At 38.4% G+C, this 16,231-nt stretch overlaps 1 protein-coding gene across 1 annotated transcript in view; it reads right to left on the bottom strand.

The window, feature by feature from the left end:
• CMYA5 (cardiomyopathy associated 5) overlaps positions 1–16,231 on the bottom strand; it is a 704,220-nt gene that overhangs the window by 560,327 nt on the left and 127,662 nt on the right. The window contains exon 2 of the mRNA XM_044063710.1: positions 328–5,182. Within this exon, the coding sequence (XP_043919645.1) occupies positions 328–5,182 (4,855 nt within the window). The remainder of the gene's footprint in view (positions 1–327; positions 5,183–16,231) is intronic.

A 16,231-nucleotide genomic window follows, 5' to 3' on the forward strand; every position in this document is an offset into this window, starting at 1 on the left:
ATTTTATATATACTGTGTGATCCATGTATTTATGCAGATCATCTAAGAAGAAAAACAACATTATGGTTTCCAACATAAAAATATGGATTCATTATCTTCAAAATTATCAGTTTTTTACACCAACTCTTATTATTTCATTTTTACCATCATAGACTTGTCTGTATTTCATGACTATTCTTTTTGAACTGTATGTTTGGTGTATATGCTGCTATTACATTTACCACAAGTGTAATTTGGAAACTATAGAAAAGTCTATGGTTCATTTTAAATGTACCTAAATTGTACACATTTTAACTCCTCCTATAAAAGTTTTAAGCCACAACGTACCTTTCTCTGTATCACAGCATCATCCAATGTTGTGACATCATGATCTTTGTGGTCACCAAACAGTTTCTCAATAGCAGAAATTGGATATCTACAGACATTGCAATACGTATCAATTTGTGGCTTTTGTGGTTCTTTTTCTGGTTCTTTTTCCAGTGGTGGTGTCTCTGATTTATATGTTAACTCCTCATGTTCTACAATCTCAAATCCTGACTCTTCTTCATCAACAGGCAGCTCCTGTTCTAATTCATCAGCAAAGTCATAACCATATTCAGGATGCTCTAATGACTCTCTGTCTTCATATAGTACCAAATCCTCAGTTGCATAATCAGATGGTTCTTCGTCATGCACAAATGCTTCTGCAGAAACAATTTCATAGTCTAGTGCCTCAGCTATCTCTTTGTCACACTCATCATGTTTTATCTCTTCATGAAAGCTTTCAAAGCCATGAGTAATAGCCTGCAAATTCTTATTGCATGATGCAACATCTAAAGGTTCCTCAGACTCTGAATATGCAAGTTCAACATTATCTTCAGATGTGAGTTGTAACGTTTCATCCAAAACTTCCTCAGAACATACTGTTTTGGGCATTTCTGAAACACTTCCTCCATTTACAAGCAAATCATCAGATACTTCAGGATGCATGAATACTCTTTCTCTTTCTTGTATCATTTCATTATCTGCTGTATTATCAGCAATGTATCCAGTCATTGTTGACTCTAGCTGGTCTTGAACAATGCTCTCTTGTTCTTTAGTGACCTCATTAATCTCTTGTTCAGTGCCTGGATAGATTTCTATTGCACGTGGCTCCTCCATTTCAGGAATTTCATTAGACTGAATGAGCAAATGCTTCATATGTACCTCATCGGTGGAATCCAGACAGACAGCTCCATCATATTCCTCCTTGGCAATAGTTTCTTGCTTATATCCTGGGACTTCCATTACATCTTCTAAGAAATTCAGAGTAGAATCCTCAATTGGCTCCACTTTTTGCACATCCTTTGCTTTAATAGACATCCTGCCCTCTGTTATCTCACTGCTGAATACATCAGTGGAGTCATCCAATGGTTTACTTTCATCAGGATCTGTCGAAAGGTCTTTCTTGTCTTCTATTAGGTCCTTCTCCAACTGCAAAACAGAATAACCCATAGTGGTGTCCTTAGCAGTTTCTCCTTCTTCTTCTTCTTCTTCATAAAACTGATGGTGGTCACTTAAATCAGAATGTAAAACTTCTTCACCATGAGATGCAGCATAAATAGAACCATCAGTCACTTGATATGCTTCTGAAGACTCACTAACTGTATGTTCTCCCTTGTGTGCTTCATTACTCATGTTGTCTTGAAGATTTATCTCATTCTGATCTACCTCTTCTTGATATCTACTTGGATACAATACATGGTCATTTTCAATATCTACAGCATCATTTGATGGCTCACATTCTATGACATGAGCAATGATTTCATCTGGTTCTGATAAAACAGAAAACCTAGTTTCAGATCCATGTTTATGTGAAAACAAGTGGTCTCCTTTCAAAGCCATTGAACCCAAATCATGGACAGTCATGGTCTCAACAGTTTGTTCCTGTTGAACCTCCTCCTCCTTTTCTGAAAGCCCAGTTTCTATTAAAGGTATCACTGTACCAAATTTCGGCTCTTCGGTGTCAGTAGCCATAATGTCTGGATCACGACAGAAGATATCAATATGCTTGACTGTGCACTCTGAATAATATGCACTACCTTCAAAGCCAGCAAACCTGTCATGGTAGGAATCATCCCTGTACTTAGATTCTTTTTCTTTTTTCCCTGAAAGTAACACCACTTCATCTTTTAAGTTATATTTTTCAAAGTAAATTCCAGAATCTTCATCAGTGTCAGAGTGTCTGCTAGGAAAAGATGAAGCAGATCCGACACTTTCATTATCAGAATGTTCGCTTTCTTCCTTGTTATTTTCTCCAACAGCTTGCTCATATAGGTCCTTATACAGAAAGGCTAGAGCAGGTGGCTCCTGCAAGAGTTCAGGGTTAATTGGTTTTGGTTCAGGAATTAGCAGAGACCGTGATAATACTCCTTCCTCAGAGTCAAACAGAGGCACTCCACTTGGTTTAAGTACACTGTCTGCAACATTTTTATCCTTTTTCATTTCCGTGACACTCACTGTAGAACCATCCACTACCATTTCATTTTCTTTACTCTGTAGTGATGTACTACTCTGTTCTGCTAAACCATAAAAAGCTCCATCTAGACCATTTTCTAACATGTCAAATCCCTCATCAAACACATCATCTCTGTGACTGTCTGAAAGAGAAGACATCATTTCATATTTTTCCTCCACACTTTTGGCTGTTTGCCTTTCTTCATGTAAAACATCCACCAGTTTTAATATATGCAGTTCGGGAGGTAGATTTGCATCCATCAAAGTATACTTTTCAAGATAATCTATTTCATTGTCATTTGTTGAAGAATCCAAGCTAGCATCGACAGAACATTCCTTTTCAACATTATTTACTTCAGAATCTATAACTACATCTATGGCAACTTTACTTTCGCCAGTTTCTGTTGGCATTGTCGTCTGCTCCTCTGATGACGGCTTCTTTTCATTCTCCTGTTCTCCATCTTTTTTCACTTCGCTGTCGTTCACAGTTTCTTCTTTTTCATCTTCATCACTTTTGCCTGTCTGTTCAGTAACAGTTTTTGATTTAATCAATGGATTTGCTTGCAGATATTCTAGTTTATCTTGCATATGACTAGTCACCTCTTGGTCAACAGTATAGATGTGACGTGGTACTATAATGTTCAATATTTCATAGCCTTCAGAAATAATATTAAATACATTTTTCTGAACCTCAGGGTCTTCAACTTCTTCAGAAATATCTTCTTGCGGCTCAGATGGTTTAAATAATGCTGTTTCGTTTGCAGATGTACTTCCATGTTGTATAATTGCTTCATGAGGCTTAGATAGTAAGTTGTTTGGAAAAGTATCGGAAAAAACACTGTCTACTGTAGGTGAGCACACTGACATCATTTGTTTTTCTGAATCATCTATATTTACAGCTGGGAAAGAACTTGGAGAATGTCCCAAACTCTGCTCTGCCCTGTCATGTAAATGCATTTTCTGTTCTGGTTTTAGCATGTCAGTGCATACTGAAGGGGCATTATTTGAGAACTGGTCTGAAGCAGACACAGGTATTTCAGGAAAATATGAGATATTTTCTGGACCAGCTAGCTTTTCTGCAGATATTGGCATGGACTCTTGTGGAAAAGGATTGTGTTCAGAAGTTAATAATCTAGGTGAATGAATTGGATTCTGCTGCTTCCAAGTGTCTACATCCAGTGAAGCTGTATCTGTAGCAAATGGGTTAGTACTGTCAAGCAGCTTTACAGAACCATTATTTGAACTGTAGTCCTTTTCAGTAGCAATGTTTTCAGGACTTCTTTGAAAATGTGGGTTAGAAGTCTGCATCAGACAAGATTTGCCTTCATGTTGCTCCAGATTTAACTCAGGTGGCACATCTGGAGCCTTTTTAGTCTTTTTGGAATATTTTGGCAATGTATCTTCAAGGTTATCTGGGTCAGTGTTAAACATCTGTATAGCAGCTTTAACTAATCCCCCAGAGCCTTTCCTTCCTCTTTTCACATGACTATCTTTCATCAGCGATTTGGCTTCAAGTGGATTTTGTGCCATAGATTCTTCTGGAATGCCCTTTTCAGGAAGAGGTTGTATCTGCTGTAATTCTGTCTGAAGAAGTGCACGAGGTATTTGTGGTGATGCTGGTTTAGCTGAAACTGGATTATGTGCAACTAGCTGTGCAGTGTCATTTGTTTCTGCAGAGGGCTGCAGAAGTTCTTCATCTGATTTAAAGAATGCCCTTGGTGTTCGGGGAGAAGCTGGTTTTGCTGAAACAGGAGCATGTGCAATCAGTCCTTCCATAGTTTCTTTAGCTTCTAGTGAAGGCTGCACCTGCTGTACACCTGGACCAAGTATTGCCCTTTGCGTCTGCGGTGATGCTGGCTGGGCTGAAACTGGAGCATGTGCAACTGGTTTGTTTGCATCACCCTTTTCTTCTGGTAGTGTTTGAATCTGTTGTACTTCAGGTCTAAAAAATGCTCGTGGGAGTTGGGGAGAAGCTGGTTTTGCTGTAACAGGGGCATATGCAACTGGTTCTTCAGTACTATCTTTTCTTTTTGGCAATGGTTGCATTTGCTTTACTTCTGACTTCAAAAATGCTCTTGGAAATTGAGGAGAAGCTGGTTTTGCTGTAATAGGAGCATGTGCAACTGGTTCTTCTAAATTTTCTTTTTCTTCAGGCAGTGGTTTTACTTCTGATCTCAGAAATGCTCGTGGAATTCTGGGAGAAACTGGTTTTGCTGTAACAGGAGCATGTGGAACAGGCTCCTCCAGAAAAGAGTGAGATTCAATTGAGTGTGATGGGAACATAGGTGGATCACTTCTCATTTTGTCTGCTTGCAAAACAGGAGAACGGCTGAATGTTGGCCTGCTTTGGACATTACTAAATGCAGACCTTGCAGATTCATGCAAACCATTGCCCATGCCACTTTTTAGCCTCGGAGAGAGGGAGGCACGTTCTGATGATCTAAGTGTTCGTTTACGATTAATTCTATCTTCATCCATGATTAGTATCACCTTCCCATGTGGGGACCCAATGGAAGAACTTTCTACACTGAAGACATCTGAGGTAGTGCTAGCTTGTGAACTCCAGGGAGTCGAACATCTGCTCGAACTTGTCTCCCAGACAATGCCACTGTCTTCACACTGCACTGTCACCATAGAGAAAGAAGGGTTTGTCATGATGCACTGTAGCTTAGGTTTCACGGGCTGATCTTCAATAATATCTCTTAAGCTAAAAGAAAAAGTAATATAAAAAAATTACATCAACTCAGAATCCTGTCTGCTAGCATATAAGCATATTTATTCTCATTACAAAAGGATGCTCAAACAGCATGACAATGAAACCCACAGAAAATATAATATGGCATTTCTTTATCATGCCTTGACTTAAACAGCATGGATATTTTGTTTGTCATTAAACTGGTTTTGTGTATTATTTCACAATGCAAGCATTGTTGTTGTGAATTTGTGTTATTTCTTCAGAAACAATGCTTTTGTTCATGCAGTGCAGTGCAGTTTGGAAAGTAGAAACCATGAGTCAGCAGTTAAATAAGTAGCACCTAGGACCTATTTTTTTTATTTCCTTACATTTTCAGACATGCATGTTTCCTTAATGTCTGCTATTGCTAAATGACTGTTACTTTAGTGAACAACTTCGTAAGATGGAAAAGAGTGCCACATTTTTCAACGAGTAGCCATTTAAAGACCTATCAAGTAAAATCTCCTACTGTGACACACTGTCACTGCCTTGTGCAGCTCTGTTTACAAATGCTTATTTCAAAGTGTATGAGATTTTTAAATCAAGTATCTGTTTTATTTTGTACGTGTCTTAATTGTGTTTCTTTAGTATACTACCCTACTGCTTTGGAACAGAGCATCAGACTAGTTTTATCTGCATTCCTAACTTCTATTAAAGTGTTTTGTCAGTCAATGCAGTTTGCACAGGTGCATCCTTATTTATTTGGGACATTCTTTCAATAAATATCTTTGTAAACTTATTAAAACCATGGCCCAAATGAATTTAGTATTTCCCTATCTGACGTCATGTAAGGTGGCTTTCCATAGACTGCAATGGACACCTGTTTGTGCATGCACAACTTGCATCCATTACAGGCTATTGATGCCTCTCACATTTACCCCTTAGTCGATGTCACCAAGGTTAAAGATCAGTGTTAAACCTCAATGGCATTGATGTGGGAAAAATTAATTTTACGAAGGACTTTTTTATTTTAGTGCATGAAAATAAGCGGATACAATGAGAATGCAGATCGGGACTTCATACGCCACATATGGTATGTAACAGGTAAGTCACAAAAGTGTGACAAAACACTTTAAGACGGATTAAGATGGAGCAACAGGAAACATAACACTGTGCTGTCATTTTATGCATCTGTTTGTCTGGTTTTTCTTCCTCACTCTTTCTTCCTTGCTCATGACCCAAGCCTCTGTTATGTTTTATTTTATTTTATTTCTGAATTAAGATCCAATATTCTAAACTTTGATTTTATGATCCTGCTCAAGGTCAAAGCCATTATAGTTAATTATATCAAACATCTTGGTATGACATAACATATGTGCAGAAATATATAATAGCACTGCTAAGTAAAATACAACCAAAGTAGAATGAGTATCTGATAGGACAGATCAAAACTTTTTATTTAATTATTAACGATGACCATTTTTAATTACTTAAGTCAGAAAACACACACACACACACACACACACACACACACACACATTGGAAGATGACCATCAGGTCTCATTTTATTGAAAAGTATTCAAACAGACATGACCGAAACAATTTGTACACTGGAAGTACACCCTTTACCAAAGTATACTAACTCCAAGGTTCTTGTACCTTGGTCTGAGATAGATTTAGTTTTACTTCACTTTGAAAACAAAGACTTTCTACCAATCCAGACATTTTCAGAAGCAAAGTCACAATAGTTGCATTTGATTAATTCAGTTTGACACTGAGGAGTACCACAACTTTAAATATTAGAATATGTTTTAAAAATACTATTGATAATAGACAGGAATGTCTTCCCAGAGGAACTTGATCTAGTAAACTCTGTACTAGGGAAAATGTAAAAAGGGTAGAATAAAGAGGCAAACTAATGAACAAACCTTCGGAGGGTAGAAATTGGAACAAATGTAATTTACTTCAAATGCCTTATTTAAAGTGCTTAAAACTGACATACTGTATAATTATCTGCCCAGAATGATACCACAATATAAGGATAAAATGATTGACTTCAACAATTGGCTTATAAAAACAAAAGAAAATAATACATAATAAATATAAAATGCAAAGGCTAACATTATTTACAAAAACAAGAAATTCATCCTGCAATTCAGATGAATCACCTCAAGTAAGAGACACTTAAGGGACCTTCTAAAGGAAGCATCTGACTAACTTACTGTGTAAGCCATACTAATATTATGATGGACAGGCTGCAGGAGCTATAAAATTACTCCAAGTTCCAGTAGTCCAAGGTATTAAATGCTACTGAGAGGTAAAGAAGGACCAAGACTGACCCATTACCATAAGTTTATTCATTAGTTTAACAATGGCAGTTTCATTACTGTGTCCTAACTGTAAGCTTCAGTTAAAATGTACCAGGAAGATTATAAGAAGCAAGTAAAGAATACAACCATTTGTATAGTTTATTTTTAATGATCTGCCCTAAAATGAGAGGTTTGCAGTGGAACTGAAGTTCCCCAGTCCACATAGCGCTAAAGAGAGCTTCTTTGTTTAGAAAGAAATCAGGCACACAAGACTCCAGGCAAAATTTAATTAGCTTAGCAAGACCAGAATCCAATCTACAACAGCTGGTGAAACAGCTGAAACTGCACTCAAGACAACATTGTTAACATACCTAAACATAGTCCAAAAGAAATCAGGACAATTCACAAGACTATTTAAAAACCTAATGGATTCATCTTGGGGAAAGTAATTCCTGAATAGGGATAGCCTGCCAGCAAAAAATGTACAGTTTCACATACCTTGTGGCAGATAATGGCCAGACACACATCCTGACAATTGTTCAGAACACCTGAATTATTTGATACATCCAAGAGCTTGTCAGATAAGAATAGCCTTTTGAAGAGACAGCAAAAACTGATTTGAAACCCAGCAATTCTGCAGTCTTTTTTCCTCAGTTTCGTATATTCTCTTCTACTCTGCATCCTGGCCTCAACAACTCATGAAGCTCCTGTTCAAACCTGCACACTCTTGTTACAGTAGGTTCATAGTGTACACATGTTGAACAAAATAATCCATGGCCGCAGTGATTTGTCATCAGTAAACAGCCACAGAGAGCTATTGACTGTCTTAAACCATCCTCTTCAAGGACTTAGTACAGTATGCATCAAATCACCACTAATGACATTTGTTTAAATCTCTTTACCAATCCAGTTCAATACTGGGTGCTGTACTCACTGTATGTTTTAGAAAGAAATGGGCCACACAGCCACCTAACTATAAGACTGGTTCCACCACCAGTTTGACTGTCACTACGCCCAGCTGGAATATCATGTCCAGTGAATGCGTCAGAAAGAAAACCACTTAAGCCATGCCTAAATGTCCAATAATATGAAGTAGCTCCTTGATAAGTTCACATAAGTTGCTATCAATACTGCCTCTGAAATCACCCAAGATAATCCATCTTGGGTGTGCCAGAACTGCCACCGAGTAAGTCAGTGAACTTTTGCAGGACAATCTTTGGATAAATGAACAGTATATTAAGAAGCATCTGCAGATACCCTAGCCACAATTACATACCCAAAAGAGATGTTAGTTCCACTTTTGGTTTGATCCATTTCACATCTGGCACAATAACATATATGGTATATGGCTAAAGTCACAAAGGCTACACATTTTTGCTATATGTTAGAAAATATAGTAAAAGACTGCTGACAAACACTGATGCTTTAATACTTTTGTATTATTCTTTACACACCATCTGATATGTACTCCAGTAATGATGTGTTCAAGCTTCATTCATAATATTACTGCATTTTTCTACAAAAGCTTTTGATAAGAAATAAAAAATATGAACTAATATTGCAAATGTCAAAGATAGATAATAGAAATGTGAATGGAGTAATCACACTTGTGATTCTGAAGGGCCATTTTAAACACCCAGTTTTCCCAAATACTCAGTGCATAATCATCTCATGCAGATTCAGTCAGAAATCTAGCAGCGTCTCATCTTGGTGCTTCCTTACATCGCCGGTGCATGTTTATTCTACAGATATTTTGACCTCTTCCCATTTTACTCATGCCCACTTGTATAGGAAAGTTGTGACATCCATAAGCTTTACACCTGCAATTAAAATCTGCACATTTGTTTTTTTCTGTATCTATTTTTGAGTACGTCTTTAAATCTAAACTGGATAGACTGACTGACTGATTGATTGATTGATTGATTGATTGATTGATTGATTGATTGATTGATTGATTGATTGAGTTATTTGCAGTGCTCATAATCTGTAACTGCACATGAGAACACACCATGGTAAAGAATGAAATGGGGACATTGCCTTCACAAGCCACTGCATTGCACTGCCTGCTAACAGGATGGACTGCCAGTTTTCTGTCAGTGATGACCAGCATCACAGTAGGCTATGATAGAGAGTGATTATAAGCTACCATCCGTCCATCCCCCATCCACCCACAACCCCTTCAACAGGGGTGTCACTTCTACAGTGACAATAATCTAGAGCCAGTATTCATATAGATTATAAACTGTAACTGGAATGCAGCTGTGCTTAGATATGGACCACTGTGGTATTATTTTAATTAATGCACTGGAGTTATTTGAACTGGTGAAGGAATTAGCAGTGCTGTTTAAAGTCATATTCTAGAATGAATGTGCCCATAACACACAACAGATGAAGATGATGCCTTTCAAGTCAGACCTGTATGACTGCTATAGTATGGAAACTAAGGAATTCCTGCACAGCTGTTGAACATGATACTAGACATCTGATGTCTGTTTTTTAAACTGCATTTGCAAAAGTCTGTGCCTGCAACTAGCCTGAGTTTGTCTATAACTGTACTGCATCCATTTCTGATATGTAAAATGACATTCCATTACCACATGTATCGAAACATACAGGTTGTTAATTAATGCTATAACCTAAAGATTAACTATAGTACAAAATTTATAATTTTTCACTAAAGTTATTTGCCCAGTGAGCACCCTTTGTTTCCTCTCTGTCTTTTTTTTTTTTTTTGTATACACACATCATCTGCAGGGAAGGGCCACATCTGTGAGAATCAGAAAAAGTTACATGTTGCTGGCTGAGATCTCCTGCCATCCCATCCCAGCAGTCCTATTGTATGTCGCTTTGGTGAGAGTTACCACAGTAATATACTAAACCTGCAGATTCCAAAGACAGGGTATCTTCTGCATACTGCGAACAATGATCCCTTAACATATAGTGTTGTGACTCTGCAAGGGGACACATGCCATCTGTTTTACTGCTGCACTCATACTGCATTGCAGTCCAATCTTATGTTTAATAGTCAAAGGACGTCTTCTCCTTCAAGCATCAGTTTAGATATCACTATCAAGATGTAACTTGGAGCATAAAGCCCCTGAATTTTAAGTATACAATAGAGTGATGTGCTGTACTTAAATCAAAAGATCTGAAATTTGTTTGGATATCACCTGTTTTTTTTTTTTTTTTTTCAGATTATGGCACTTCTTGGAGACAGCAGAAGCAATGGGAGTCAGAGACTGTTTCTTGGTGGCAGCAGCAGTAAGACACTGTTTCTTGGCAACAGTAGGAGACAAAGAAAGGATTTAAGCCACACAGAAAGCAGCAGTTGTGGGATGCAGAGCTCATAAACTCCATGGGGTGCTGTGAGGGAGAAGACTGAAATGCTGAGGGGTTACACTGTAGATTTGGGACTGCCTGGAACGTTTGGCAGGGTTACCTTTTTTAAATCTTAGCAAGCAACTAGTTATTAACTCAAGTGTTCAGTGTAGAACTCTAAGGCAAGTTCAATAGAAGGTTCAACTAGAAATCTGTAATCTATGCTTTAAAATGAGCATTTGAAGATGAGTGTATGTTTCTGCAATGTTAGGTCGGTGTGAGAGGCAGCAATATAACTCAGACTGCTGTCCCCACACACCTAACACAGCAAAAATGTATACCAATCAACTTCTGTGCCACATATACATTTTATAAACGTACAGCATTCCGTTGCTCCTATTGATGTTTTTATGGCAGCATTATGATCTCTAAGCATGTTTCTCAATTACACTGTAGCATTAATGTGGACCGGTGTTATGAATTCTGAGTGTCATAACTTAATGTTTCATAAACATGTATGCATTTATGAATGTCTACACTCAGAGCTGTAGCAAGGTCAGTTGGTGCCCTGGGCTGGGCAATACCCTCACTTGGTCTCTCCACTCCAGTTTGAAGCTGAGGATAAAAACAAAGTCTTTCTAAAGGTGAGGAAAAATGTCCTCAGGCTAAGCAAAGGGCTAATGTGTATCAACACCTTTGTTAAGTTGCAGCAAAGAGATATAATAGTTTACTGACTGTCAAAAAAAAATGAAAGTTTTTATACTAAGAACTGTTACATAGCTACATCTATATAACAGCTGTTTTCTAAACTATTCCAAACATCTTTGTTAAACTGTGGCAAAGGCCTACATGAGCTCCTTGCTACATATCTTGGCACAACATTCAATGTTTCCTAAGCAGACATGAGCACGAAATTGGCTGCTTACTTAGTTACCAATACTGTTTGCAAAGACTAGCTGGCAACTCCTCTGCAGTGCTGATCACATCCCCTAACAAATTGTGTTGGGGAAACTGCCCCTTTTGCCTCTCCTTGTTAAAGGTTAATCTACCCCCCAATCCAGCACTTCAAAGTAGCACTGAATTTGAGAATAGAATATTTAAATAGCATTTCAGAGTTATGTGCTTTGGAGGTTATGCCTTCCCTTCAAGCTTCCCATATCATAGGTTCCCAGGTTTATAGGTGTTTACTAGGCTAATGACCACAAGGACCTTTTTAAGGCTAGCCATGCATCCCAAATCTCTGACAAGGTTTGATACCCTTGATGAGTGTAAGCACTGGCCAGGGAGATGAACTATTTAGAGGTTACCTGTGTCCATTAGAGAAATAGGTGCCATACCAGGGATGAATTTCCGGTTTCCCATCCAATTGTCCAAGTTACACTTGAATTGAGTTAAGGAGGAACTCTGCTTCACATGGATGGGGAGCCTGTTCCATAGATGGGGTAGTCTCTGGGATACATATCTATCTCTCCAGCAGGTCCTATTTATATCACAGGCAAGGAGTAAGGCTTTAGAATGGGTAATTCTGGTGCTGTTTTTCTTTTGTGGACATACAGGAGGTCCATTAGAGTGGCGTCTGACAATGCCCTGTATGTTAGGCATAGATATCCCCTCAAACGCCTGTAGGAGACAGAATACAGGGAATCTCTATGGAGATTTGGAGATTTGTTTACTCCTCTTTGATTTTCTGCAATATGCATTGCCTAGACTTTGTGCTTGAATCCTGCTGAGTTCAGCTACAGGCTGTGCAGCTGCAAGTAGTTCACATAACTGCTGAAAAAATCACCTTTAGCACTGATGCAGTTTACTCATTTCTGAGAAGTTTTTTATTTGGTTGGTAGTTTTTCATTTTTCAGGAACATGGAAACACTAGGAATAGGTATGGAAAGAGAGCTATGCAGGAAAAGTCAATATCTGTTTATCTGAAGTCATTAAACATGCACTTTAGGATGAGCAGGATTCAATTCAGAATATGCTGTGTTGCAGACATCTGATTTTTATTTTGTTGTTATTTTATTTATATTAATTTGGTGTATGCTAGAAAGAAAGAAAAAAAAACATATTAGCATGGACAATGGTAACACAGGAGATAAGCAACTTGTAATTATTTATTTATTGCATTTGTTGACTGTGAAAGTCCACTGGCCCTTAGGGAGAGCCCATTTTCAGTGGAGGCCCGGGGAGAAAAGCTCCACAATATTATATACAAAGTAATTTACAAAATTGAAGACAATGTAGAAACATGCTTAAATTATATATAGTTACAAGTGTAAACTCGCAAATATAACAGTGATAACATACATTCATTGCAAACAAAGGTCTTAGAGTGTTAGAGATAAAATGAGAATATGTAGGAGTGATAGTGGAAATGGCAAGGTGTATAGAAGTAAGTTGAGCAGGAAGGGAGGCTGCAGAAATCTAGGGTTAAAGAGCAAGAATATAGGTATACTCCAGTATATGGGTAGAAGTTGAGTAGTAAAGAATCTGGGAGGAAAACAAGTGAAAGGAATGAGTTAGAAATATAGATAGACAGAAACAGGGAGTTAATAAACAGGGCAGGAGTGGTGGAGAGTTTATAAAGATGGATATAAAATGGGGTTCTAGAGAGGGAAATCAGGTGTTTGGTTTTATTGGTTGGGGTACATGAGCATAGCCAATGAGAGAGAAGATGTTATTTTAGGGATTTTTTGAAGGATGCAGGATTGCCGATAGTTCTGAGAGATGGAGGAAAATTGTTCCATAACTTCAAGACAGCAAAGGAATACAGCATTTGGCCGGCTGAGAGTCTGGGTTTCATTCTGTGGTACATTATTTCTGCTGCTTCTTGGTGATCACCTCCAAAGTGTGATCACCAGAAGATGAAATATGTTTGGGAAGCCATCTGTGCGTGAAAGCAGAAAGGCAGCTAGGTGATTCTGCGATTCTTTATGTGAAAACGCAAAGTTGCAATGCATTACTGAGACCATTTCTTCTTTCTCTTTCCTCGTAATCTAAAGTCAGAGGCATATATACAAGGCCACAAAGGTAAAGAAGGAGAATATGAAATGCATTACTGTGCTCACTGTTCTTTCACTTCCCTCATAATACAACTGAGATATAGAATGAAATGGTGAGTAATGAGTGCGTGTAGAAGTGAGGAAGCGTGCTGTCTGTGAAACTGCAGGGCATTTTGCATGATTACTGCTGTATGATTTCACATTATTTGTCATGAGGGCAATATACATGTTTACAAGCATTATTAGTGTCATTGTTTCTTTCACTGTGCTTACAATCCATCATCAATGCTGCAGTTAGAAGGTAGGTATCTTTTTTCGGGAAAGATAAAGAGGCAGACTGTGTGCAACAACTCACAGCAGTTATGATTACAGTTGAATAATTACTGATATGGCTTATCAGTGGGGCAGTATATGGCAGACAGCTTTGTTGTAAAGCTTTAATTCTCTTAGTGCTGACAATATCTCTGCTCTTTCAAGTTATTATCCCTTTGTTTTTGGCCTTGATGTTCCCCCCACCAGTCAGCCACTATGACCATGTTGTGTTCAGCAAAAAGCAGAACCTAAAGCCACCACTTATTTCTACAAGTGTTACATTAGTGTATTAAACATTGCAGGCAGGATGGGATAGTTACATGATAAGACCTTCTTGTGGCATCATGAAAGCAAGAAGGATTTGCAAAAAAAGGATGGACAGAACTACAGCATCATAAAGACTGAAAATAATGAAGTTTACAGCACACAAACTTTTAATACTTAAATACAGTACTACAGAATGCAGGTGACTCAAGTAGTGTAACATTATTTTGCTATATCATTTTGGCCCCCTCTGCCATCTGGTATTTCTTCTCTCAGATCCCCTAGAGCAAAGGCCATCCACAGAGGTCATCATTCAGGTAGACATTGCGTAGTTTGATGCCCTTACATGCCCTCAGCAATAAGAGGGCATTTCTGTATGAATGGCCCTAACCCCTACCCATGGGTGGTGACATGGATATGTACGTCACTACGGGGACTGCCTATACCTCTCTATCAATTTGCATTGTGCTCCCAGCTAGACAGCCAACAAGGGTTATTACCATCAACTTGGGTGACTACGCCCACTTTTTCCCTGTACTATTCCTGCTCTGCAGCTCCATCCCCACTCTTCAGGAAAGATTGTATTGAGGAATAAGAAGGGGTGGTTGGGACTGACTTGGACCCATTACCCCCCTCGCCACCAAGATGGGCACACCCATCATCTCAACCTGTATTATAAAGCAACCAGTAGCTACTTAACCATTTCAACTGCAAAGTTATGCAAGCAGTTTATACACCAACACATTTCCTAAACATACAAGACAACAATGGACAGTTCATATAGAAGAGATATTTTTTCAGGTTACTAACAGAGAATATAGAACAAAATACTCATATAATTTACATAGATACAACCAAATTTCAATATAAATATCACCAACAAATTAAAAAAACAGAATTACCTGTAACCCAGCTAAAGTAGTTGAAAGGGTGAAGTCTGCACTTCATAAAATCAATGTGCTGTAAATACAGGGAAAAGGCCACTGCCAAGCTTGTTTACAGTGAAATTTAAAAAAAAGAAGTTATGTTCTTACCATAGCATTCCATGTGAGTTGTTCATCTCGCCTTTTGTTCTTACACATGGGTACGGAGCCAATCCATCGGCTCCAAGTTGGCCGCTTTCCAAGCTCTAGATCTCTGAGAAGCTCAAGACACAGTCCCTATCCCATGATGCTCTTCTGCCAAACCCCAGATCTAGTTTGCTGAAACCAGCAAGAAACACAACTAAGCAACCCAATATAACAAAGTAACTATTTACAATTAGTTAGACAATAACCTGGCTGACAAGAGGATACTAGCAAGATCAAACAGACCACCAGCCATACCCGTTCTTCCAGAACATGGAGGAGGAAGATGGGAGGGAGTGTAAGAACAAAAGGTGAGATGAGCAACTCACATGGAACATTATGGTAAGAACATAACTTCTTTATGTGAAGTTGTTCAATCTCGCCGTTTGTTCTTACACGTGGATAGCGTCCCAAGCAATCCAATCCTTGGCGGCTCACGGGAGTACATTTCCTGAGAATGGTGGAACCAAAGGAAGCCCTGTCCCTGGAGGCCCTGTCCACTTTGTAATGAGTAATAAACGTATGAGATTTGGACCAAGTAGCAGCTGTACAAATGGTGTCCAAAGGTAAATGAGCTGCGTGAGCTAAGGACATAGAAACAGCCCTGGTAGAATGAGCTTTCACTTCACATTCTAAAGGATGATGGGTTGAAGAATATGCAAACGTTATACAATCAGAAATCATTTGGACAACGTAACTTTGGATACCAAAAGGCCCTTCTTATTGTCTGCATGGGAAACAAATAGTTGATCTGATTTTCTGAATTCTTTTATTCTGTCCAAATAAAATCTCAATTGTCTGTGAACATCAAGCTTA

Source organism: Protopterus annectens, chromosome 2.part2 (assembly GCF_019279795.1).
Source record: "Protopterus annectens isolate FY-2018-M chromosome 2.part2, PAN1.0, whole genome shotgun sequence".
NCBI classification, from domain to species: domain Eukaryota; kingdom Metazoa; phylum Chordata; order Ceratodontiformes; family Protopteridae; genus Protopterus; species Protopterus annectens.